At 45.6% G+C, this 26450-nt stretch overlaps 1 protein-coding gene across 2 annotated transcripts in view; it reads left to right on the top strand.

Annotated features, from left to right (window-relative positions):
• The window catches only part of GGA2 (golgi associated, gamma adaptin ear containing, ARF binding protein 2), a 32207-nt gene extending 14424 nt beyond the window's left edge, over nt 1-17783 (top strand). For both annotated transcript variants that reach the window (XM_028090442.2, XM_028090441.2), the window contains exons 6-17: nt 1081-1184; nt 2535-2615; nt 3127-3264; nt 6585-6666; nt 8635-8760; nt 9505-9627; nt 10350-10378; nt 10756-10889; nt 13118-13275; nt 15687-15856; nt 16859-16969; nt 17480-17783. In XM_028090442.2, the coding sequence (XP_027946243.1) occupies nt 1081-1184; nt 2535-2615; nt 3127-3264; nt 6585-6666; nt 8635-8760; nt 9505-9627; nt 10350-10378; nt 10756-10889; nt 13118-13275; nt 15687-15856; nt 16859-16969; nt 17480-17590 (1367 nt within the window). In that variant the 3' untranslated portion in view covers nt 17591-17783. The remainder of the gene's footprint in view (nt 1-1080; nt 1185-2534; nt 2616-3126; nt 3265-6584; nt 6667-8634; nt 8761-9504; nt 9628-10349; nt 10379-10755; nt 10890-13117; nt 13276-15686; nt 15857-16858; nt 16970-17479) is intronic.
• The last annotated feature ends 8667 nt before the right edge of the window (nt 17784-26450 follow it).

Raw genomic sequence — 26450 nt, 5'->3', positions numbered from 1 at the left:
TTTTCCTCTGCACCTCTGAGAGGGTCTTATTCTGGATACTTTCCTGATAGTCGACTGTTACAACTTGCTACCCAATGCCAGTTAGCCTGGTGGGGGCAGGGGTCATTGTTCTCTGTTCTAAGCCTCGGTTTTAGGTGGGCATTGTGTCCCCGGGTCTCGGTAGCACCTGTTTGTGATCCTGCCCCTCCCCCAGAGGCATAAGTCTTTCTTTTGTGTTCCGAAGCTGCAGTCGGTTTCTGCCGCTGCTCTGAGGACTGCAGGGTTTGATGTCCTTCCCAGCAGTTGAAGGTGTTTGTTCTGGAGGGAGAGAGGAGGACGGAAGTGGGACAGCAGGCCTTTCCTGTGTCTTTCCATGAGTGCCTGATGAGGCCCTGTGAAGAACCTGTTCCTCTTGTGGTGTGGGCCTCGGAGGTTCTGTGTTCTCTCGCTAGCTCACACCGGCCTGTAAACAATTTAGAAACAAGTTTACTGAATTATCCGCCTTGGTGTTGCCTTCAGTTTTTCCTTGGAGGCCCTGCCTTTCCTTAGATTTCTTGCCCGGTGATCTCCACTCTCTGGTGGATTCAGGAAAAGTGGTGGATTGTAGGTTGTCCAGTGTCGTGTTGTCGGGGTTGGAGTCATGCAGTTCATGCCTTTCTGTGTCCTGTGTGGGAGCTGGGAGTCCGTAGAACTCTGTAGAAGAAGGAACCTGGATTCAGGATAGACTATTTTTCCCTGGCACAAGTACTCACTGTTGTCGAGAGGGTCATGGATCCTACAGTAACTTCTGGGCCCTGGGAGGTTACGTACCTGTATGTAATGATCAGTGTTTTTATAGCATGAGGCCCATGGCCCACAAGCCCTAGGATCTGGTGCTGATCTCAGTTGGTTCTGATGTCCATGTCTTTGTGCTGGTTCCTTGGAGTCTCCTGAGGGAGGTTGCAGAGCCTTGGTCATACCCTCAGTCTATCCCTTTAAGGTCATTGATCGTGTTTGTGCAGTGGGACATCAGGAACTGGGAGTTTCTGGACTTGATGCTGCATCCTACTGAAGTCAGTGGCTACCCTTAGCCGTATCTTAATTTCATGAATTGTGTTTTAGGAATCGTAAAGCAAGACCCTAAACTACCAATGGATAAAATTTTGCCTCCACCTTCTCCCTGGCCCAAGAGCTCTATCTTCGATGCCGATGAAGAAAAGTCCAAGGTAAAGAGCCCCTTCCTGACCTTGGTGTCCGACCTAGAATCTGATCTGACCCCTTCTTTTAGGGACTCTACTGAAATATCCCCTGGGGTGTTCTCTGATCCCTGAACCAAAGTTGGGGGGAATGTGGGGAGGTGGGTCAGTGAGTTCTCTCTGGAGCAGGCTCTTAGAGTTAAGTAGCATAAGGTCTGGATGTTTTCTTCATGGATGAGCCAAATAGGAAATGCCATGTTCTTTGTACCCTCCACCTACCGTACAAGCATTCCTGAGGGAAACAAGGTACAAAAGGATAACCCCAGTGGGCGAGGGGGATGCTCGGTCGTATCCAGTGTGTGTGTGGTATTAGGGGAAGATGGTGGAAAGAATTGGTTATATTTTGGCTCAGTTTTTTGTTTTTTGTTTTTTTTTTTTTTAGTGCCAGTAAGCCTGATCCTACCCATATTCCTTCTGCTACTGTCTCCCATAATTGTTGCTCCTCAGACATCAGGAAGGAGAGGGACAAAGACCTAGGGATAGCTGTAGAGTGCCTCTGAATGGGGAGAGGGCCCTTGAGCACTGGTGGTGGCCATGCTTTTGGACATTACTGTTCTCGGTCACTCAACAGGGTCTAGGAAATGAGTACCAGGGAAGCTCCAGGTGGTGTAGGAGTCTGGCTTGGGGACCCTCTGCCTCTGACTGCACCCCTTAGCTGCACCCTTCCCTTGGACTTTCCATGGGGTCAGGACGAGCAGGACTATGCTAGATTCTGGGCTGCCTTTCTCTCTGGCTCCTCTCCTGGTGCCTTACAGTGGGTGGGAAGAGGAGGGAGGGCATGGCCTTTGGAGAAAGAGTCCTGTGTCACCAGGGGCAAGCTACTGAGACACTCTGGGCTTCAGTATAGCCGTCTCTCCTGCCATCAGTGAAGGCTGAGTGACTCCCATGGGCACGGCGTTCTGCTAGATTACCGAGGTGTGTCACATCGGAGGGTGCCTGGCTCAGGACAGCCTCAGCATTAGTAACATTTTGGGCCAGATAATTTTGTTGTGGGCTGTCCTGTTGACTGTAGGGAGTTTATAGTGTCCTGGCCTCTACCTGCTAGATGCCATAGCACCTCAGTTGTGACAATCAGGTCTCCAGGCTTTGCCAGCTGTCTCCTGGGGGCTATCTCCTCCACCTTCCTACCCCGTTGAAAACTAGTGGTCTGTGGGGAGAGCCCTAATACCTCCATGGCCTCACTGTGAGGACTTGGTAGGAGAATGCATGGAAAGTGAGGCTCTATTATCCGTATTCTCCTGCTGCTGCTGCTGCTGTGGGCCATTTGACACGGGGGGTTTGGCGGGGAGAGTAGCCAAACTCTTCTTGTTCACTCCGCAGCTTCTGACGAGGCTTCTGAAGAGCAACCACCCTGAGGATCTTCAGGCTGCAAACAGGCTGATCAAGAATTTGGTCAAGGAGGTGGGCATTTTTCCACTGGGCTCTACAGAACCAGCGTTTTACACACCCGTGTATGTGCTGGAGGGCGTCGGTGCACAGTTGGCCAGGGAAAGGGATGGCCTCTGGGCCCAGAATGGGGACACAGCTCTGCGGGCTCCCTGAAGGGCAGCAGGATGGTGACTGGAAGCGGAAATCATGCTGTGTACTTCCCAAGTACTTTTATGCAAGAGCCCAAAGTATTTCATAGACCCCAGTTTCTGTCCCAGTGACAGAGTCCAGTTTGGGAATCTGGTTTTCAGAGGGATTAAAGCTGGTGGTACGAAGCAATAGATCACCTGGTCCCTGGACTGCATTGCCTTTTGCAGGAATTCTGGGCTCAGAGTGTTTTCTTCGCCCACTGAGTGAACACTCCCGCCCACTCAGTGTTCTAGTGACTTCCCTGAGCTCGCAGTGCAGTGCCTCCTTCCCATCCCTCGCTCAGGCATTATCTAGGGCTTCTGCTCCCTCACCTCCATCCTCTCTCTTCTAAAAGGAGCAAGAGAAATCCGAGAAGGCATCCAAGAGAGTCAGTGCTGTGGAGGAGGTACGGAGCCATGTGAAGGTGCTGCAGGAAATGCTGAGCATGTACCGCAGGCCGGGGCAGGCCCCACCAGACCAGGAGGCTTTGCAGGTACTGGTTTTAAAAAATAAATTCAAGTGGAATTGAGTGTAATTGACACATTAGAAATTGCACATATTTTAAGCATATTTGATGTGTTTTGACGTGTGTGTCCATGAAACCATCATCACAATCAAGATAGTAAACTTGTCCCTCACCCCCCAGAATTTCCTCATGCCCCTAGGTTATCCCTCCCCTCCTTTCCTGTCTTTCCATCCCCCAAGCAACCACTGCCTTGCTGTGTGGTCTGATTAGTTTATACTTCCTAGACTTTTTTGTATGAAGGGAGCAATACAGCTTTACTTCTTTCTCTATTTTTCTTTCTGGCTTCTTCCTCTTGGCATAATTGAGATCCATTCATGGCATGTGTATCAATAGCTTGCTTTTTATTGGGTGTATTCTGTTGTGTGTATTACAACATGTATATCCATCTTTTGATAGATATTGGGTTGTTTCCAGCTTTGGGTGATTATGAATTAAGCTGCTATAAACAATTGTGTATAGTTATATATAGGATTTTGTGTGAACATACATTTTCCTTGGGTATACGCCTAGGTGTGGGATTGCTGGGTCACATACTAAGTGTATAGTTAACTTTGAAAAATAGTTGGCCAGTTTCTTAAAGTGGTTGTGTCATTTTATGTAGCTAACAACATTACACAAGAATTCCAATTCCCCTCGAAAGCCTACACATCTCGAGGTCTTTTTTTTTTTTTTTTTTAACACCTTTAGTGAGAATGTACATATCCTAAAAGCAGCCATCAACCCTAACTGGAAGAATTTAATCAGCCCTAAAAGAAGTCCTGTGCCCATTAGCAGGCACTCTCTGCCAACACCTCTTCCACCGGCTCCTGGCAACCACTGATCCATGTTCTGCATCTGCAGATTTGCCTCTTTGGACATTTTGTGTAAATTGAATCCTACAACATGTGGTCTTGAGTCTGGCTGCTCTCACTTAATGTTTGGAAGATTTCTCCATCTTGTAGCGTGTATCAGAACTTCATTCCTTTTTCTGGCTGAGTAACCTTCCATTGTATGGCTGCCTCATGTTTTGTCCGTTCATCAGTTGGGCATTTGGGTTTCCACTTTGGCTATTAGGAGTGATGCTGCAAACATCCATATACAAGTTTTCTTGTCTGTGAAACGTAAGCTTTTGATTTTCTTGAGTATAGATATCTAGAAATGGAATTGCCGGATCATCTGGTGGCTTCCTTTAACTTTCTGAGCAACTGCCAAGCTTTTTTGCCAAATCACTGTGGCATTTTACAATCCCACCAGCGATATATGAGGGTTCCAGTTCTCCATATCCTGCCAACACTTGTTACTGTCTGTCTTTTTGGTACTAGCTAGCTTAGTGGGTGTAAAGTGGTATCTCACTGTGGCTTTGAAATGTATTTCCCTGGTGACTTAAGTTGAGCTTTGTTTTCCTGTGTTTCTTGGCCGCTTGTGTGTCATCTTATCTGAAGAAATGTCTGTTCAGATCCTTTGCCCAGTTTTTAATTGGGTTGTCTTAGGTTTTGAATTCTTAAGGGTTCTTTACATATCCTGGATACCAGTCCTTTGTCAGACTTTCTCCTTTGATTTGGGGTTTGATTTGTCTCTTTTCTTCCGTCGCCGGTGCCCTCGCTGTCCTGGCTGGGCCACTGCCGCCCAGTGCAGACAGGTGGTGCTGGGACTGGAGTGCTGTCAGAGCCGGCTGCTCGGAGTCTTGTCCTTGAAGCTCTGCTGCTCTCCCTCCTTCTGCCAGCTACGTTTGTCTTCGCTGTCCACGTGCCAGCTTTTCATGCTTCTGTGCACAGGAAAGACGGCCTTCACGTAGCTCCTTAGTTTTCCTGTCCTTCCATCTCACTGGGTTAGCAGAAACAAACTAGTAGCTTTCCTGAGTCCAAATTCCTGAGAGAAAAATCGACTTGTCCAGCAAGGCTCCTGTATCTACCTCAGGTTGATCAGCTATAGCTGGGATTGGATAGAGTTACAGAGAAGATCATGCCGGCTCCTGGGGCCAGAGGGGACAGTACTCGGAAGGATTAGTGGGCTTGGGCCAGGCAGACTCTCCAAAGCCAGTTCCCTGAGGTGACTTTGTGCCAAAGCCCCTTGGCAAGGTTGGCATGCTGGGCTTCTATATAGCACAACTTTCCCCCACCCAAGATGATAAGCAGCTAGGAGACAGAAGAGACATAGCAGGAAATAAAACTTCATCTTTATAATGGGTAGAGCCTACTTTGGAAAAAGTGGCACATAAATATTCCAAGTGGCTTCCTAATACTGAAGCCGAATCAGGCAGGTTTACCTACCACGTAAGATAGCGTTGGCACACCACCGTTCTCCCCACAAGGGGCTTCCTTCTCTAAAACATAGAGCTGGTTGGAGCAGAGCCTAATATGGGCTTCCGTATAGGCAGGGAGCTCTCAAGAGCAAAGTGGCAGGAAGGGGCTCCTTCCTGCTTCCTCTCCCAGACTCCCCTAAGCAGATAGGTCATTTTGCCAGCCCTGGGGAAGGGGGCAGAGAGCACTACCGTCAGGGAGGACTGGAGTGTTAATTGGGCTCCCTCTCAAGGAAGGAAGCCTAACACATACAGAAGTTATGTCCTCAACACCTAGTATGTGGAGGGTGAAGTTGTCCAGAGCACTTTCCTGGGATGAGGAGTGTGAGATTTCCCAGATGTTATTGGTGCGGACTGAGGTTTAGTCCTGGGAGAACACGCAGTGGGAATCAGGGAGTGTTGTTGGAAAAGTCTGATGACTGTCTTCCAACAGTTGGATGGAGAGTTTGGATGTTAGTTTTAAAGCAGGGTAGTTGTTTCAGGCTTCCATGTGGGGTTACCCCATTATTAAAGCTCTTATAGGGGTGCCTGGGTGGCTCAGTCAGTTAAGCATCTGCCTTCGGCTCAGATCATGATCTCGGGGTCCTGGGATTGAGTCCTGCATCGGGCTCCCTGCTCAGCGGGGAGTCTGCTTCTCCTTCTTCCACTGTACCCCCTCTTCCCCTCCCCACCCCGGCTCATGCTCATGCTCTCTCATGTGCTCTCAAAAATTTTAAAGAGTCTTAAAAACATAAAGCTCTTCTAGAGAGCAGGGAAAAGAGCTTGGAGAAGAGGTAATGCTGTACATGCTTAAAAGGTGGATTCTTAGGCCATCTGTTACCTTTTTAACTATTTTAAAAATTCTGGTAACTATAGCCCAAACTGTTTCTGACCCAGTAACGGCCATGTCACTTCAAACCTGCAGTCATACATATGGGACAGACTAAGGAGACTCCGGAAGCGGCAGACTCCACTGTGTGCTTACTGGAGGCACCTGGGGCCCTGCTGCGAACCAGCTCTGTTTTCTCAGGTGGTGTACGAGCGTTGCGAGAAGCTGCGGCCCACCCTGTTCCGGCTGGCGAGTGATACCACGGATGACGACGATGCACTCGGTAAGGCCGTTCTTCTCTCGGCACAGCTGGGACACTGGAGGGCAGAACACACGTGCCCCTTCCTGCTGGGACACAGTGGTGCCAAGAGGCCGGACAGCATGGCTTTGGCTTTTGTGGCGATTGGGCTTTGGAAGGGCATGGCCTTAGAACTGATTTTCCGGGACAGTCTAGGCTTGAGCAAGCGATCATCAGCTGGTCTGAAAGCATAGAGACGGGTGGAAATGTGCCGGGAAGGTTAGGCACGAGGGAGATGCTGGAAGGAAGAGTAACTTCCACAGAAGTCTGAGGAACTGCTGCATCTCGAAGGTTTCACCAACCTAAGTGCCATCGGGGGCTGGGTCGCCAACCTAACTGAGGCAGGCTGAGGAGGAAGGGCAGGGATAATGGTAGGGACAGCGGACAATTTTAATACCTGTGCACAGAGATTAAAATCTTTTATACCTTTTGTTATGGACAATTTCAGGACATGTGCACAGAAATAGTGGGATAAATCCTATGTGCCCTTCACCTGTTGGTAATAGCTACCAGCTCATGGCCCATCTTTTTTCCTCTTGTTGCATGTATGCTGCTCTCACCCCCCATCGCTCATTCTCTTTGAAGCAAATTGCAAACATTCCAAGGTAATCGAATAGTCAGTGTTCAGATTTCCCTGGGCGTTTCTCTCTCTAAACATCTCTTGCTAACCCTCCCACCTCCGCCCCCCCCCCCACCTTTTTTAAGTTCTGAATCAGACTCATAAAAGCCATACTTTGCAATTGGTATTTTGTAAGTTTTTTTTAATGGATAACACCTTGGTTCTTTTTCTTATTAGATGAAAAACATGTCCTTTGACCAGCAGAGTTTCTCTAGGCCTCAATGTTCTGATGGCGTGCCCCATGATATTTAATGTTTTTCCGTATCTAATACTTCTTATAAATTCCTGATATTTCTTATAAATTGGATTAGGGGCTTGATCAGATTCAGGATCAGTTGGAGCGGGAATGTGGGGAGCAAGAACACTTCATGCGTGGTGTTAAGAGGCCCTTGGTTTCTGATTACCTCTTCGTGATTATGGTCTGAACCCATTATTTTCTCTGATTGCAGTGAGCTCAAAAACAATCATTTAAATTTTTAAGCAACTCACCCATGCTAACTAAAACATTTTGCCAGGTGAATTCAACCCCATGTTGCAGCTTATGCGTTAAGAAAATTGGCAGGGGCTAATTCACAAATGCTTGTGAAGTTTTTGAATCCAGTGCATATTTTATACTTATATACGACATTTCAGTTTGGATGGCAAGAGTTCATCAGGAATACTTGATCTGTATTTAGATTTTATGAAATTTACAGGTGAAAGCATACATTCATGTACCAATTTATTCCCTACACACTTAAAAAGCTTTCCAGTAAGTGAATAAAGTACCAAAAACTTTTTTCTTTTTCTTTTTTTTTAAGATTTTATTTGAGAGAGAGAGAGCACAAGCAGAGGGAGACGCAGGCAGAGGGAGAGAGAGAAGCAGGTCCCCACTGAGCAGGGAGCCTGATGGGGGGCTCGATCCCAGGACTCTAGGATCATGACCTGAGTCGAAGGCAGCTGCTTAACCAACTGAGCCACCCAGGCGCCTCCCCCTGCCCCGAAAAACTCTTAATATTCACATGCACATTGACAAAACTGTTTTTAAGTTAATATTAAAGTTTTAGTTCCTTAGTGGAAGGGGACATGTTTCAAGTGTTGGCCATTGTGTTGGAAGGTACTGGAAACGGTGGTGAAGAAATTTGGTTCCTCCTGCATCTTGAGAGCTAGAAGTGTTGGGGATTAGGGCCTGAATAACTAGGTCTGCTGGGGGCCTGATCACATGATCCAGGGGCAGGAGGCATGGATATACTAAACCTGGTAGAGCTGTGTGACCGCTGCTTTCTGGAATGGCTTAAAAAACACTGAGATTGTTGGTAGCTAAACCAGGGGGTTCTCATTTTTCCCTCCTCCAGCGGAGATTCTCCAGGCAAATGACCTTCTCACCCAGGGAGTTCTGCTGTACAAACAGGTGATGGAGGGCCGAGTCATCTTTGGGAACACAGTGACCAGCTCAGTGGGAAACCTACCTGTCTCCAGAGGTATGTGCAAAGAAGCCTCTCCTTACATTCTGCCTGGGCATCCTGAAAATCCTGGAGAAGAAATGGATCCTCAGAATATTCTGGGTTGTGGTGTGGAAATGAGAGGCCTTGCCCTTTTTCCCTTCACTTTGAGGGTTGGTTTTATGTAGCCAGCCTCTGCCACGTGTACCATCACGAACTGACTGGCAGGCTGGACCCTAGCTCTGGCTATCCACGGGAGCAGATTCGCTATATTGCGCCCAGGTTTTGATTCCTCTTCTCATGAATGCTTACTTTGAGGAGCTAGAAACCAAAAAAATGATCTGTTTTGGTGGTGCCTAGCAGGCTAGCTGCATCAGAATCATCTGGAATACTGGCTGAACTGCAGATTCTTAGGTTCTCAGCTCGGACCTTCTGAATCAAGACTGCTTAGAGCTTGGCCTGGGGGTTTGTGTTTTTATCAAGCGCTCCAGTGATTGTGATGAGTTGTTGTCAAAAGGCCTGTGAGCAGGAGACGTCCGCTGTGTTGCTGGCCAGGTTGAATGGACCCCTAGCAGAGGACACTGATTGCTGGGGTAGGAAAGCAGTCCTCTGGCTGCCTCCTATTCCAGATACCAGCTCAGGCTATACATCAAGCCATTCAGCGGGGGTGCATTAAGGGGGCGAGGTGATGTCTTCTGATTGGGAGGAGGCCTGTGGGAAGCTAATGGGCATTAAGGGGAGACTTTGCTCGCATCCTGACCTATTTTCCTGACTGTCCTCTAGTCTTTCAGAAACCAGCAGGTTGCGTGAAGAGCTGTCCTCTGATTGACCTGGAGGTGGACAATGAATCTGAGCAGGCCGGGACTGTGGCACCGTCTTTGCTTCACCAGGACCTGGCAGCCTTAGGTAAGGGTGGGTGTTTAGGGGGAGCAGGCACAGAATGGCCCTGACTCCCGGGGGGGGGCGAGTAAGCTAGTTCCGCTTGAGGAGAATATGCCTATTTTCAGAGGGAGCTGGGTATACAGTAGTCCCCCACCTCGTCCACAATTTCAGTGACTCGCGGTCCAGAAGCAGATGATCCTCCTCCTGACATATGGTCAGAAGGTTAGTAGTAGCCTAGGGCTGCGTCCCATGCCTACGTCATTCACCTCACTTCATCTCATCACGTAGGCATTTTATCATCTCCCATCACAAGAAGACAAAGGGTGAGTACAGTATAATATATTTTGAGAGCAAGAGACCACATTCACAATTCTTACTACAGTATATTGTTGTTCTTATTATCCGTTACTGTGTCTAACTTACAAAGTAAAGTTAATCGTAGATATATATGTGCGGTGGGGGGGGAACATAGTATATGGAGGGATTGCTACATCCGCCTTTTCAGGCATCCACCAGGGGTCTTAGAACGTATCCCCTAGTGGATAAGGGGGCACTACTATCCTGGGAAGTTCGGAGAGGTCCTCTTTGCATTTAGTCTCAGATTTGTCATGGATGAGTTGAATGATTTTGGGTAATTTGCTTTGCCTAGGCTTTCTAAATGTTCTAGAAAGGGTGAACAAGATAACAGTCTCCAGCTCCTGTCAGGTAGAGTTACTGGTGCACATCTTTCTGTTTCTTCCTTACAGGCCTCAGTGATGCTCCGCTTACCAACAAGGTAAGGAAGCTCTTCCTAGGGGCTGGAAGGGAGGTCCCTCAAACCTACGTTCATGAGGGCAGCACTGCCTGGGCGTGGGGGACGGGGCTATAGCACAGCCTGGTGGCGACTGTGGACCTGGAGGTCCAAAGCCTCTTCCTTACTTATGTTGTCTGGCTTGAACTCCCAGAGAGACACATTTTTCCCTCTGCTTGTACCCCTACTCTCTCCAGTGGTATCCAGGCTCCCGCTTGCTGCAGGTCAGGTCAGGAGTCCTGTGCTCTCTTGCCCTTTTTCTCCTCCTGCTGCAGGAAATGCAGTAAGCCTGTGTGCTGGTGTCACCATGGCTCCTGGTCATTCATACCCTGGCCTTATTTTAGCCATTCTTCGTTTGACAGGTTGCCGGTCAGAATTGTTGTAAGGAAAAGAGGAATCCCCCAGCCAGCATGCTGCCAGGTGGTGGTGTTCAGAGCCCTTCTGCAGAAAGGAACTTGCTGGATCTCCTGTCCCTACAGCCATGTCCAGGGCCTCTGTGAGTCTTGTGGGCAAGGAAAGTAGAAGAAGGACTCCTGTGCATGCTTCCTGCTCCTTGCATGGGGGCCGGGCGAGGGGCCGTGTTGGTGTGCGAGAACACGGGGTGCACGTGGAGACAGAGACCCCTCTGCCGGGGGGCTGCTTCCTTCCTCCCAGGGGTTCCATACGTACTTCCCTTCTTTTCCTTTGACTCCCCATCCCAAGTCAGATGAAAAGACATGCTCTGGTTAGGACCTCTGCAAAGAGGTTGGTTTAAGGAGTAGCAGCAGTAGACGATGATGATGTGGTGTTCATAGGCTTTTTTTTTTTTTTCCTGATTACAAGAAAGTTAAGCAAAATTTGATCACTAGAGAAATAGATAATATAGAAAGGCCCATTTATCACTCCCTAAAGATAATGCCCAGTGTTCCTTCTTTGCTTTTCTCTCTGTATGTAGTAATGCGTTATTGTTGTTTATTTTTTACACACATGGGGCCATAATTACAGACTGTTCTCCTGTGTTTGTTTTTCATATCGCATCTTTGGTACATGTCCGTATCAGTTTAGATAAATTTGTCTCATTCTGATAGTCGTAATAATCTATATGCATGTAATACTTATATATTTAGTCATTGTCCTCTTGTGGGTATTTATGTAGCTTTCAGTTCAGAGGCATTCGGAGTGTTGTTTTTTGTTTGTTTTCATTTTTGACAGAGAGAGAGCGAGAGCAGGAACACAAGCAGGGGGAGTGGGAGAGGGAGAAGCAGGCTTCCCGCGGAGCGAGGAGCCCGTTGCGGGGCTCGATCCCAGGACCCTGGGATCATGACCGGAGCTGAAGGCAGCCACTCAACGACTGAGCCACCCAGGCACCCCTCGGAGCATTTTTATAGTGTGGATTCCTAAAAGTAGAAGTGCTCTAAGGTGTGAGTCTAAACATGTGTATGTAGATCCTGCTGCTTTGCCTCTGGGAAGGTTGGAGTGGTTTGCCTTCCCGTGTACAGCCTGAGTGTGTCTGTGTCTGTGGTAGAGACACAAGGCCCTGGTGGACATGAAGATGTGCTGGGAGGTCATTCTTGTTTGCACCCAGAGGGGGTGTCTTTCCATTTACTCCTTCCAGCCACTCAGCACAGCAAGGGACTGGTAATCTTCCTGATTTGGGTGGGTTACTCTGCACTGTAGTTTTCAGTTTGTATTGAAAATGTTTTTGGAGCGCCCGGGTGGCTCAGTTGGTTAAGCATCTGACTCTTGATCTCAGCTCAGTTATGGATCCCAGGGTTGTGAGTTCAAGCCCCGAGTTGGGCTCCTCGATGGGTGTGGAGCGTACTTTAAAAATGTCTTCAGGGGCGCCTGAGTGGCTCAATTGGTTGGATGGCTGCCTTTGGCTCAGGTCATGATCCTGGAGTCCCTGGATGGAGTCCCTGGATCGAGTCCCACATCGGGCTCCCTGCTCGGCGGGGAGTCTGCTTCTCCCTCTGACCCTCCCCCATCTCATGTGCTCTCTCTCAAATAAATAAATTAATTAATTAATTAAAAAAAAAACCCAAAACTCTGGAAAAAAAAGTTTTCAGGTTACATTCCAAATGGACAAAATCATGAAGTGTGAATGAAGTGGTCCGTGTAATTGGTGTTATCTTCCTAACTCCTGTTAACTCTGGTGACCCCATACAGGGAAACTTAACCTGACTGAGCAACTTGTCAGAGGCTGCCAGACAACTACAACCCTGATTACCTTAATAATAGCTCTGGTTTGGGGCACCTGGGTGGCTCAGTCATTAAGTTCTGCCTTCGGCTCAGGTCATGATCCCAGGGTCCTGGGATTGAGTCTTGCATCAGGCTCCCTGCTCCGCGGGAAGCCTGCTTCTCCCTCTCCCACTCCCCCTGCTTGTGTTCCCTCTCTCGCTGTGTCTTTCTGTCAAATAAATAAACAAAATCTTAAAATAATGATAATAGCTCTGGTTTATTGGGTCCTTATGTGTGCACTGTCCTCTCAATGTTTTCGTATATTTTCTCATTTAATTCTAATAACAACCCCATGAGGTAGATGCCAGATGATTTCCATCTTATGGATGAGAAAACTGAGGCGCAGGTGAAATTACCCATCTAAAGTCCTATTCCTCTAAAATACATGCACACATATGTATTTCTTTTTCTCCCCCTTCTTTATCTCATTCTTCAGAAAGCCTAATCAGATTCCTGGAATTGTCTATAATTTTTGCTAGTCTTGATATTTTTTTCATTTCTTTGCAGAAATTATGTTCCACAGAAGAGCATCCCTAAGGAAGTACCCCCCGGCACTAAGTCCTCTCCAGGTTGGTCCTGGGAAGCTGGACCATTGGCTTCTTCCCCATCCTCCCAGAATACACCTCTGGCTCAAGTGTTTGTCCCTTTGGAGTCTGTTAAGCCCAGTAAGTACAGTTTTACCTCCCCCGCCACCCCCCTGCTCTTAAATACCCAACTTTATCTGCTCCGGATTGGTAGGGGGTGGCTCTTAAACTGGGGAAGCTGAGTGGTAGAGATTTTGCCTGGGGGCAGAGGGTAAGGAGGTGGCTTCAGTCTCTTACCTACTATTTTTCATAAAGTTTGTGTCTTGGGGTTGACACTAAAAGTGAAGGATATTGGCAGGCAGACTTTAATTAGGGGGCTTGAGTCTGTTTTTGGACATGATGCTCACTCATTTGGAATTCAAGAAGGGAATGTCCAGTGTGGCAGAAATAACTCCGAAGAAGTGGGATTAGATGGAAAGGAAGAACTTGGCTGGTGACCCTCTTTGGTTGGGGGTCCTCATTAGAGCAGGAGAGCAGAGGTTCCCTCCTTATGAAGGAAGGCAGGAAGGTGACTGTGTACGGTTGGCACACTGGCATGTGAGCAGGAGACACCCAGGGTGCTTAGATATAGTATATTTAGAATGTTTTACAGCCTGCTTTGTTATTAAAAGCTGTAGCATTTTTTCATGCTGTGAATTTGTTCTTCAAGACTTTTACTTTTTAAATGTCTCCATACATCATATAGTCATGGTACTGTCATTCATTTATTCAATTCCTTTTTTTTTTTTTTGAAGATTTTATTTCTTTATTTGACGCAGAGAGAGAGAGAGCAAGAGAGGGAACACAAGCAGGGGGAGTGGGAGAGGGAGAAGCAGGCTTCCCGCTGAGCAGGGAGCCTGATGCGGGGCTCGATCCCAGGACCCTGGGATTATGACCTGAGCCGAAGGCAGATGCTTAACGACTGAGCCACCCAGCTGCCCCTATTCAATTCCTTTCTTTATATTTAACTTTTTTAATTAAAAATTTGCGGGGGGGAGGGGGGCGTGCGCTTGAGTGGGGAGGGGCACAGGGAGAAGGAAAGAGAGACTCTTAAACAAGTTCCACACTCAGCATAGAGGCCAACGCCAGGCTCGATCTCACGACCCCAAGATTATAACCTGAGTTGAAATCAAGTCACTTAACTGAGCCACCCAGGTGCCTTCATTTAATTCCTTTCTGAAGGATAATTTGTTTCTGGTTGTTTGCTGTTAAAAACTGCTACAGTGAACATCTCTGGACACTTGTGTTTTAAACTTTCCTGATTATTTCATCAGGATATATTCTTAGAAATGCTGGGTGTAGACATTTAAAATTTTGATCTGCGTGACCAAGACTCCTTCAGAAAGGTTGCCTCTTTCCCCATAAGCTCACCACCATCCCTCAAAAGGACTTTTAATCTAATCAGACTTTTAAATCTTTGACAGTCTCATTGTTAAACTATTGAACGTACATTTTGGTAGTGATGTTTGGCATGAGCTAAGGATCATCATTAAACATTTTTTCCCAGATTAGATAGTTGTCTGCTGCTTATCGAATCAGCCACTGATTTTGACGTAGATGTTCTAACATGTTGATTTCTCCCACTAGGTCTGTTCTGCATGCTTTGTTTCCTATCTCTCTGCTTGGTTATGTACTTACGAGTATTTATTGACGCAAATGGCCTTTCCTCCCTCTTCTTAAGTGGATAGTCTCATATCCCCCCACCCCCCATTTCCCTTAGAATCATTTCTTAGCTGAATTAATCCTTTTTAGGATTTCCATTGGAAGGTCATTAAACCTATTGACTTGAAGAGATCTGTGTCTTTATTGTTCTGTAAAATTAAGTGGCAAGAGATGTGTGTGTGTGTATGTAGTTATATAAAAGAGACCAAAAGGAAATAGGCCCAGATGTTAGCAATGCTTATTTCTGGGTAGGATTAATGGTGTCTTTTATATCATTATGATATCCTGTATTTTCTATAGTGTTCATAGTATTTTAGTCCTAATCCTATCTCCCTCAAAAAAAGTTCCTTTCTTAAAAAAGCAAACAAAAAAAAATAATATGCTGGGGCACCTGGGTGGCTCAGTCGGTTGAGCATCTGCCTTCAGCTCAGGTCATGATCCCAGAGTCCTGGGATTGAGCCCCACATCGGGCTCCCTGCTCAGTGTAGAGTCTGCTGCTGCTTCTCCCTCTGCTGCACTCCCCCTACCCCCCGCCCCCCGCTCATGCTATCTCTCTCTTGCTCACTCGCTCTATCTCAAATAAAGTCTTTAAAAAAAACAAATGAGTAATGTGCTTTGGGTGGTTGGATGGTGGGGAGCATTCAGTTTGAGGGGCCCTCGGAGTCCAGCTAGGAGTAGTGCGGGCTGGATTATGGCGGCACCAGAAGGTTGGGTGTGAGGAGGTCGGTCCAGGAGCCGTGCCGACGGTAGAAGCAGCAACAGCGGATGATAACACGCACATCTCTTTCAGGCGTGGCTGTTGGCGGCCTTGTGGTCATGTTAACCCTTTTGGTTGGGTCCTTCTCCACCAGGCAGCCTGCCGCCTCTTATCGTGTATGACCGGAATGGCTTCCGAATTTTGCTCCACTTTTCCCAGACGGGGGCCCCTGGCCATCCGGAGGTGCAGGTGTTGCTGTTGACCATGATGAGCACTGCCACCCAGCCTGTCTGGGACATCATGTTTCAAGTGGCTGTGCCCAAGGTGAGTCATCTGCTGGCCCACTCCTTTGAATTTTTCAGTAAAGCTAGCATTTTTCAGCGCCAGGTCCTTTACTAGGTCATGATCTTTTAGTTAGGTATAAGAGACACACTTTTCAAAGGAATTTAAGATCAAATGGGAGTTTTATTGGCTTGTTTAACTGGGGATTTCTGAATATCTGACTTCAGATGTGGCTGGATCCAGATAAGTTCTTAAAACGATTCCTTAAGAATTTCTTTCCACCTCTTAACTGCTTTCTTCTTTGGAGCCTATTCTCCAGCCGACTCCACACAGCATGAAAATGGCTACCAGCAGCTCCAGAGTTACATAGTCCTTACCCTCCTGAACCCTTTTTATCTTGGAAGGAAACTTCCACCTGGCATGAGGCATGTATATTGATTACCCAAGAAAGGGCCAGGATTGGCCCTATTGGCATTACTTGGATATCTGGGACCAGTACCTTGTGTTCAGGGATAATGAGGTACTCTGGCCAATGTAGATATTATGTCCATTCCTCTTCAAGGGAAGTAGGGCCCCCACTGATTAACAGCCATAAAGCTGTTACAATACAACAGCGTCACAATGAACAGGGAAAGGATGTCCTGGAAGGAAAGATTCAAGGTGGGCAAAAGTAAACATACACATTCTCTCATCTTCATGGTAGTGTGGGACATGTGTTATTGTTAATCTCTATTTTATAAACTTCTAGTCCAGGGCCCAGAAAGGTTAAGTATTTTGCCTGAGATCCCAGAGCTAGTAAGAAGCAGAATTAGAACTCAGCCCAAGGTATGCCCTAGCTCTTCATGCTGCCTCTCAGAAGCCAACTATTGACCACACAACGTCTGTTTATGGAAGGAAAGGACTTTTGGACCCTTTAATTATTTGGTGGGTGGAGTTCAAGTTTTCCTGCTTACCCAAACTCCCTCTTTGAAGCTCAACTTCATTAGGAACAAGTTAGATACTGGATTTTTCTCGCCCTCCCCTGCCCCCCCCCCCCCGCCATAGTCCATGAGAGTGAAGCTGCAGCCGGCGTCCAGCTCCAAGCTCCCTGCATTCAGTCCGTTGACACCTCCTGCTGTGATCTCTCAGATGCTGTTGCTTGACAATCCACACAAAGTATGTTCTGGTAACTTTGATAGCAGGGGGATGGAGGGCCCCTGGACTGTAGGGAGGCAACGTGGTAGGTTGAAAGAGGTTTATTTGGGTCTTGCTCTAAAGTCTCTGGTTGGGAGTGGTGATGAGATTTTCCTCGCTGAGTCTTTTCTTCAGGGCTCATTGGAAGGAGATCTCTGACTGGGTTGCCATAGCTGGGAACTGAGAAAGTGACACGAACCCCTCGTACCATGAGTCCTCTGAAAGGGTGTGCCTGTCCTCATTAGCCGGTCTCTGAGTTGTGGTCCACTTCAGGACTGCAAAGCTGTGGGAGTTCTCCCAGGATGTATGGCTTGAGTTTGTCATCCCAGAGGGTCCTGGCCAGGTGTTCCTGTCATAGTTGTTTCAAGGCCTTATTGGCATGGAGTTAACATGATATGTTGTTCCTTGGTGACTGCTGGGTGGGTAAAAGCTCGTACACTGGGCTGGTCTCTGTGTCTCCCCACTAATTTAATGTCTTCTGTCTTTGCCCAGGAGCCCATCCGGTTACGGTATAAGCTGACATTCAACCAGGGTGGACAGCCTTTCAGCGAAGTAGGAGAAGTGAAAGACTTTCCAGATCTGGCGGTCTTGGGTGCAGCCTAACTTTTCGCGAGACAGACCCTACCATTCGAGCTTAGGCCAATGTGAATTTTGCTGTCTAGCTAGGACTAATCATGGTGATTTAGTGCAGAGTGCCAAGAGTTCTATCCTGACTTCAGGCTCTGGACCCCAACCTCTGACTTATTCTGCAGATACTATTTGTGTGTGTGTGTGTGTGTGTGTGTGTGTGTGTGTGTGTGTGTGTGTGTGTGTGTGTGTGTGTGTGTGTGTGGTGGGGGGGGTTATGGGGGAGGGTAGAGCAGGGCTTGGGGTGTGGACAGTGTGGGAAATGCTAAAGCATTTCTGACAACCATCTGCTACAGTCATCTGTTTCTGCATGTTGGTGGACATGGATGTCCCCGCCTCAGGTTGGAGGTTTTATAAGCCAAAGTTGTGTTGTTATGTTTTTTCCATGTATTGTTATCTTTTCATTCATCCACTCTGTGCCTTGTCAGCCTTTGAAAGTCTTGGCTGCTCCCAGGCTGCTGTTCTCAGGGACCTTAAAAGGGACCTGGTTGGTCTTGGGGCAGAGAGTATCTTCTAGGGCACTCTCTTCCAAGAAAGACCTTGTCTCCATTTCCATTAGAGAATGCTGCTTGCATGTGTTTGAGAAGATCTTCTAAATGGAATGCTTGTTGCACTGTTTGCCAGGCGAGGGGCTGCCACTAGACCAGAGGACCACACTGGGTGGGCCGATCATGTCCTTCACCACCGTGCCTTAGTATCACCCAGAGAGGACCTTCCAGGGCAGAGGGGAAAGCAGATCCCAGGCCTCGTGCAGGCCTCAGGTTCTGTGGATGGGGCAGCCTGTCTGGGCCTTTCCTCAGGACCCTCCTCTCCATTCTCATCCTCCTCCTCCACGAGCATCTACTCTCCGAGCTCTTCAGTGGTGATGCCATGCCAGTCATTGTCAATCATAACGAACAGGCTCACCCTTGCCTGTCAATTTCACTGTCCAACATGAAGAACTGTGACACGAATAGGTATGAAAAGAGCTTAGCAGTGATTTCAGTGGTGACTGAATTTAGAAAGTCCTTGAATAAATACCCGTGTAGCAAATACGCTTTGTGGAGTCTTGAGTAAGTAAGAGATGCAGAGCCTGTTGCATTTAGAGGCGCTAAGCCTCCAGGGCCCTGTTGCCTGTTGAAATAGGAAGACTTCTTGCTGTGGAACCTGAAGAGCGGCTTCAGTGAAGGGATAGGCCCTGCAGGTCCGAACAAAGCTGGAAGAAAGGTGGATTTTTGTTACATGTATGGTGTGAAGGGAAAAGTCAGGTTTATCACCTCTTCTTAACGCCTGCTGTGTGCTAGGTGTGTTCTACTGTCCTGCTTTGCTGGTCAGTGGGGGAAGCAAGCTGAGTCTTGCTGATAGGGCCTGATGAAGGACTTTGAAATCCGAGCCGCTCACCTGTTGGGGCAAGATTCTACCTCAGAAACTGCAAGACTCTGGGGCTTTTTATCACAAAATCTGGTACTTTCCAGGTTAATCTTTGAACTTCTACGTATAGTTAGAACCCCACCAACACTAATTGGTGGGGATGGGAGCTGTAAAAGATGATCTAGCTATGCTAATTTTTAAGCAAATGTGAAAACTCAAAACCATTAAGTGATGGGTGACTTCTTCATTTGGCATAATTCTCATGATTCATTTTAATCTAAAATTTCTTGCATGTTCAAATGTTCTATATAGCTTTTATGGGCTCTAGCTAATCTCATAAAGTCTTTAAGAGGAACCCGTGGTGATGATGTCTGCCTATGCAGAACTTCCATCAGGGTGGGTGACTAAGACGCGATTTTTACCCCCTGGTTCAGTGGTGAACTTGTGTGTGTCTCAACCTTCTGTCTTCCAGGATCCAGACTCCCAGCGGTGCTTTGGTGGAGTTGGACCAGGGTAGAGGTGTCTGTGGGGAGCGGGGAGGTGTTCCTGAAAGTGGCCCTGGTGTGTGTCATCAGTGCCTTCTGATGATCAAGTTCAGTGGCTACTGAAGGCCTGACCCATATCCTTCCATTCCTTCCACAAGCAGTTGTGGAGCAGCTACTAGGAGCCCTGCATGTTTGTAGGCACTACAGATACAACAGCAGAAAGTTCCTGCCCTTGTGGCTCTTCTGTTCTAGTGGGGAGACAAATCCATGATGTACTGGGTGGGGATCTGGCACTGATGATCAGTATCTGCCCCCTATCCTGAATTCCTCTTCCAGGATCCTGCTCACCCCTGTCTCTTGACTTACTTCTCTGACTCTGTGTTTCTCTTCCTCTCTCTCAAATGTGGCGTTGTCCGGGGTTTAGTCCTTAGGACTCTTCTAAGCATATTTGGGCAGCTAACCACTAGATGGGTCCTAGACCTCTATCTCAAGCTTCTACCTCCCGGCTGACATCCATATTCATCAGTGGCTATTTGTAGGTTTCACTATTGTCTTGGGCTCCGAAAGCTTAGAATGGAACCCAGCCTCCTTCTCCCCTCTTCCCCTTAAATTTTCTTTTATTTGAAAACACCAGTATAAGCCTTCATGGATCCTTGATTCCTGTTCCTTCTAGAGCCACTCAGTTGTTTTTGTCTCATCTAGTCTATTTCTAAATATGACATCTTGCCCTCTCCTGCATTCACATGGTCACTGCCCTGGTTTGGCTTTTCCGGGGGGGGGGGGGACGGGGTGGTGCAGTTCTCTGCCTCTCAATTCCCTGAACTATTATACTTGCCACCACCAAAATTATCTAACAAATCTGGCCACTTGACCTCTTGCTGAGAAATCTTGAATGGCTTCCTAATGTCCTAAAAGTTGATGCAATCAAGTTGAATGCTTAAGTATTCATGGCCCTTTTCCTAACTTCGTGTGCTTCCTACCGTTCTGCCACAGCTGCAAGAAAGTCCTTTCTTTCATGTTTTGATAATGCCATGTGTTTTCATGACATTAGGAGGTAACTCCTCTCCCCTTATCTCTTCAATGAATTTAAGACTAGGCTAGAACCCTGCTTTATCTGTGAGCCACTGTGAGCATAAGTGGGCTATGGAGATGGGAAATGTTGAAAACAGAGTAAATGACTTAATGACCAAAAGAACACGGACCAAATGAAGCAAAAAAAACATGAACATTACGTATTAAAAATGGTGTAGGGGCACCTGGGTGGCTCAGCATCATCTTGATCTCAGCTCAGGTCTTTATCTCAGGGTTGTGAGTTCAAAACGACTGTAAATTGAGAGACCAAGCATTCAGGGTAGAAAGCAAAGGTGATATTCTAAAATACAAGTAGTGCTTGATTACTACAGTGTTTACAACTCAAATTCTTCATACCCAATGTAGAAGATGCTGACCCAGCCCCAAAATATAAAATTCTATCAACTAGATGTTTTGTTTTTTCTTTTGAAGAAAACAGTAGGAGAGTGTCGTGGAATGGCAGCCCTGGTTTGTTTGGGGGGGGGGGGAGTTTTTTGTTTTTGTTTTTGTTTTTAAATAAAGATAGGGCCTGGCATTTACCATCTGGGAAGAGGTGAAGCCAGGTAGGACAGAGGAAATGTCCTCAGGTGAGATGAGCCAAGCCTTTCATTATATAGTTGAGGCCCTTAAGATCCAGAGTTCTCATGACATTTAATGTCAGCTGGAATGAAAAAATCCAGGCCTTTTTTCCTCTTTCCCAGCACATTCCCAATTACATCACGTTCATTCTGAAAAAGCTTGCATTTTAAACAGAGAACATTCTCTTCCTTCTGACTTTTATTCTTGAATACCTCATCCCACTACTGGAGGTAACAGTTTGATTTTAAGTTAAAATCGTAAAAACATACTGCACTGTTACAGGCCCCAGATGCGTAGGATTTTAACATTTGCAGTCTTCTGAATCCCCAGTATGAAATAATTAAGTCAGCCCTTAGTTGTAATTCAGCTCTTTAGCTTCACTACCGCCTCTAAGAAGCCATGTGACCTTGGGGAAGTAATTTATCTTCTTTAGATTCCTCCTCTGTGAAGTGGATAACAGAATTTGAGAATTAAAAGTTAATATATGTAAAGTGACTACAATACTGCATGGCACTTAATTAGCGAAGACTTATTTCATTTACTATTTGATGTTAGTTTGTCCACCTGGTTTCCTTCCAGCACATGAACAGAGGTGACTTGTCCATAACTATAAAGTTTATCTCCTAAAATAAAGAACTATTTAAAATTTTGGTGAGTCTCTAATATTGAGACACAGTAAACGTAAGGATAGAAAGGTAACAAAAAGTATTAATACTAATTAGAAACTATACTCCTAAATCTAGTCACCAAAACAATTCTAGCCATTTTGAAACACATCCCTAAGCCTAGTCAAAAGATGAAGTCTGTAACAACACTTTTAGAAACTAAGAAACACGTTTCCTATAAGACATTCAGTTAATTTTGTAACAAAGCTGTGCATTCTAAAATTTGTAACCCTGACATCAAAATCTGAAGCAGATAACTTAGTCTGCTCTTGTTTTTGAGTGCACATGCAAAATATTAGCTTTAAACCTAGTGGCACATTGAAAGAATACACTGTACAAAGCATTTTCTGGAAATGCAGTTAACCACATCAATAGCTCAACTGGACTATTTAGTCATCTCAATAGATGTAGAAAAAGACATTCTAGATTATTCATTGTTTATTTCTTTTTTATTTTATTTTATTTTATTTTTTTGTTTATTTCTAATAAAAATAAATGACCAGGGGTGCCTGGGTGGCTCAGTTAAGTGTGTGCCTTTGGCTCAGGTCATGATCCCAGGGTCCTGGGGTTGAGTCCGTGTCAGTCTCCATGCTCAGCGGGGCGTCTGCTGCTGCTTCTCCCTCTGCCCAACTCATGCTGTCTCTCTCTCAAATATTAAAAAAAAAAAAAACCCAGCATGTTTGATAAGGAAATATGACAGTAGCCTAAACACAAAGGTTTATTTTCTTGTTAAAAAGGCCAGATGTAGTCCAGAACCATTGCTGATAAAAGCATCACAAAGTCATCGGGGATCCAGGCTTCAGCCAGCCCTAAGTCACCACCCAAGGATAATCTCCTCAGCATGTTACATGGTGATGGCTTGAGATGCTGACATTCTAAGCCACAGGAAGGAATAAAGGAAAACTGACATTCTTAAGGTTTCCCGTAAGTTTCATGTGATACTTGTATTCACATCTTATTGGCTGTTTAGTGACATTGCCCCACTTTGGGCAAAGAAGGCTGAGAAATTGTCATGTTTGCGTACAGAGCCACACTGTATGAAATTGGGTTTTGGCCAAGGAAGAAGGGAAGACTGGATTTATAGTAGATTAGCTATCTACCATAAGATACTGTGGCAGTCTATTGGGGAAAACTGCCCTTGAACTATTGTTAAATGGAAAAAAACAAAACAAAACATACTTTTATAGTTGTCATGACTCTGGTTTTAAAACCAAGCAATCTAGGTATATGTGTGCATATATAATAACTGGTAATTTTGGGTTCTAGAATTGCAAATGAATTTTTAAAATACTTATTTTAGAAAGAACATGGTGGGTGAGGGGTAGAGGGGGAGAGAGGCTTAAGCAGACTCCACGCTGAGTGTTGAGCCTGATGTAGGGCTCAGTCTCACAACCTGAGATTGTGACCTGAGCCAACCCAAGAGTTGGACGCTGACTGCGCCACCCAGGTGCCCTCCCTGCAAATGGGTTTTCTTTAAATTTTATCTGCATTTTCTAAAGTTTCTAAGCAACATTTTTATGCTTAATGTTTTTTCCAAATTAAAAGGTGGAAAGTCTTCCACATGATTAATCTTCTAGCAGACAGTGTTACTAGTTCTCATCTGTCTTTGGAGATATTCTGGGCATGTTCAAATGAACTGGAGTTTTTTTGTTTTTAATGTAATGATGTAGCTTGGAGATAATGCCATGCCACTGCTTAGTAGGAAAAAGAATAGCCCCTGCTCTCCACTCTCCTGACAGCAGTTGGGATCAATCAGTTTTATGTTAAAAGTCCTGTGTATTAAAACTGGCACATGAATTTCCTGGTAGTTTCTGTGTATTTCCAGTCTTTCCCTCCCACTGGTTCCATTTCCATGGGCCCAGACCTGCTTGCTTCTTCTCTAGCAACCCACTCCCTCCTACCTTAACTTCTGTCAGCCCAGCACTGTAGAGTAAAACAAGTATGGGCTTTGGAGTCAGGTTTGGTTTGTAGTTTTGTTTGTTTTTGCCACCTGTAGTATCTTGGGCAGGACACTCAACATGTCTGGGCCTCAGTTTTTATATTCTTAAATTGTAAAAATGTTAATCTACTTCATAGGTTTAGATGCAGGTTTAATGAGGTCAACAAAATACCAGACACAATAGGGACTCCATAAATGTAGGTGCTATTTCTCCTCAAATCACCTTATCTAAGATTTATTTACTACTGTAACTGTGGTGACTTCGATTTTGTCGCGTGGTTCATTTCATAACCTTTCCTGTTCTCATGGAAACCAGTAAAATTTTGCTAAGGGTACTAACCTAATATTTGCCAAGGCTACAAAAAAAGTTGATGCTTTTGATAGAATCTGACCATCCTCTCCATACAGATCTGTCAAGATTAGTATCAGCTGCAGGAAATGTAAGCCCAAAGAAACATTGGTTAAACAAAAGATATTTATGTCTTTGTATTGGCCTCTTGGGATGACTGCAACAATGTACCATAAATTGGGTGACCTAAAACAACAGAAGTCTGAAATTAGGCCACGTTCACTCTGAAACCTGTCAGATAATTTTGGTGATTTGCAATGCTGCGTAACTCCTATCTCTACCTTTGTGGTCGTGTGGTCTCCCTGTGTGTCTTCACATGACTAATTTACATTGATCATATCGGATTAAGGGCCAATCCTACTTCAGTATAACATCTTAACTAGTTGCATCTGCAGTGATGCTATTGGTAAGGTCACATTCTGAGGGACTAGGGATTAGGATTTCATGCCTAACTCGTGGAAACACAAGTCAACCATAATTCTCTCAAATTCAGTAACCTTGGAAGTAGTGAGATTAGGGTTTGTATGCAGTCCGTATGATGTCAGGCACCTAGACGTTGAGTCTTGTTGCTCTGCCATGAGTGAATTCCATTACTAAGAACACTTTATGGTTCAAGATAGGAGACTGACCAACAAAAGACAAATTACCAAACTCAGGAAAGGAGACACATCACTACTGATTCTACAGAAATTGGAAAGGATTATAAAGGAATATTATGAACAGTTTTATGCCAACTTAGGTGAAATGGACAAGTTTCTAGTAAAGCCCAAATTACCAAGTGATTTAAGAACTAGAACATCTGAATAGGTCTATAACAAGTTGAATTAATAGTCTTCTCACGAAGAAATGTCCAGGCCCAGCTGGCTTCCCATTAAATTCTGCCAAATATTTAAAGAGGCTTTCCCAATTCTCAAACTCTGAAGCTAGAGAAGGAAGGATCACTTCCTAAATGATTCTAAAACCAGTATTACACTTAAACCAAAATTAGAGAAAGATCACAAAAACAATATTACAGACCAGTTTTCCCCCATGAACATTGACACAAAGTCCTCAACAAAATAGTGTCAAAGCAAATCTGGTAACATTCTACATCCTGACCAAGTAGAATTTATCCTAGGAATGCAAGATCAGTTTACCATCCAAATGTTAATTGCTATAACATCACATGAGTAGAATATATAAAAGGCAAAAACCACACAATTATCCCAATAGGTACAAAAATATGTAACATTTTAACAAACTAGGAATAGAAGGGAACTTCGTCATCTTGAAAAAGGGATTGGACTGAAAAAGATGCTGAAGATCTGGAGCAAGGGAAAGATGTCTGCTCTTGCCATTTCTAAAATTTTTAAGATTTATTTGACAGCGATAGGGAACACAAGCAGGGGGAGTGGGAGAGGGAGAAGCAGGCCTCCAGCGGAGCAGGGAGCTAGATGCAGGGCTCGATCCCAGGACCCTAGGATTATGACCTGAGCTGAAGGCAGATGCTTAAACTGTCTGAGCCACCCAGGCGCCCCTGCTCTTACCATTTCTATTCAATATTGTACTGAAGATTCTAAGCAGTGCAGTTAGTAGAGGGAAGAAAAAGGAAAACCTGTATTCACAGATACTATGAACCTGTACATAAATTCCAGGGAATATGTACATGCACACAAATAACTAGAACTGATAAATGTTAAAACGTACAAGATATACAAAAATCAGTTGTATTCCTATAACAAGAACATGTGAAATGAAAATTACATTCACAATAGCATTAAAATGAATAAATTTAACAAAAGCGCAAGATATATACAATGTACAACAAAAGGTATTGCTAAGAGAAATTAAAGATCTAAATTAGAGGTTCTCAACTAGGGGTGATTGTTCCCACTGAGAGATACTTGGCAATGTGTGGAGACATTCTTAGTTGTCACAACTTGGGGGAAGGGATGCTTTTGGGAGGTAGTGGTAGAGGCCAGAGATGCAGCCAAACATTGTACAGTGCATAGGACAGACTGAACAATAAATTATCTGGCCACACCAGGGTTGAATAACACCAAGGTTGAAACATTCTGATCTAAATAAATGGAGAGGCATTTCACATTCATGGATTGGAAGACTCTGTATTGTCAAGATGCCAGTTCTCAAAATGACCTGTAAGTTCAATAAAAACCCTATTCCAGCAGCATTTTTGTGTAGAAATTGATAAGCAGGTCATAAGATGTATATGGATGTGCAAAGGGTCTGGAGTAGCAAAACAATATTTTTAAGATTTTATTTGAGGGACGCCTGGGTGGCTCAGTTGGTTAAGCGACTGCCTTCGGCTCAGGTCATGATCCCAGGGTCCTGGGATCAAATCCCGCATTGGGCTCCCTGCTGGGCAGGGCGCCTGCTTCTCCCTCTCCCTCTGCCACTC

The sequence above is a fragment of the Eumetopias jubatus genome, unplaced genomic scaffold (assembly GCF_037043125.1).
Source record: "Eumetopias jubatus isolate StellerSeaLion01/CBP00866 unplaced genomic scaffold, mEumJub1_p1.0 scaffold_12, whole genome shotgun sequence".
In the NCBI taxonomy this organism is placed as follows: Eukaryota; Metazoa; Chordata; class Mammalia; order Carnivora; family Otariidae; genus Eumetopias; species Eumetopias jubatus.
This window is presented reverse-complemented; position numbering and strand designations above follow the sequence as displayed.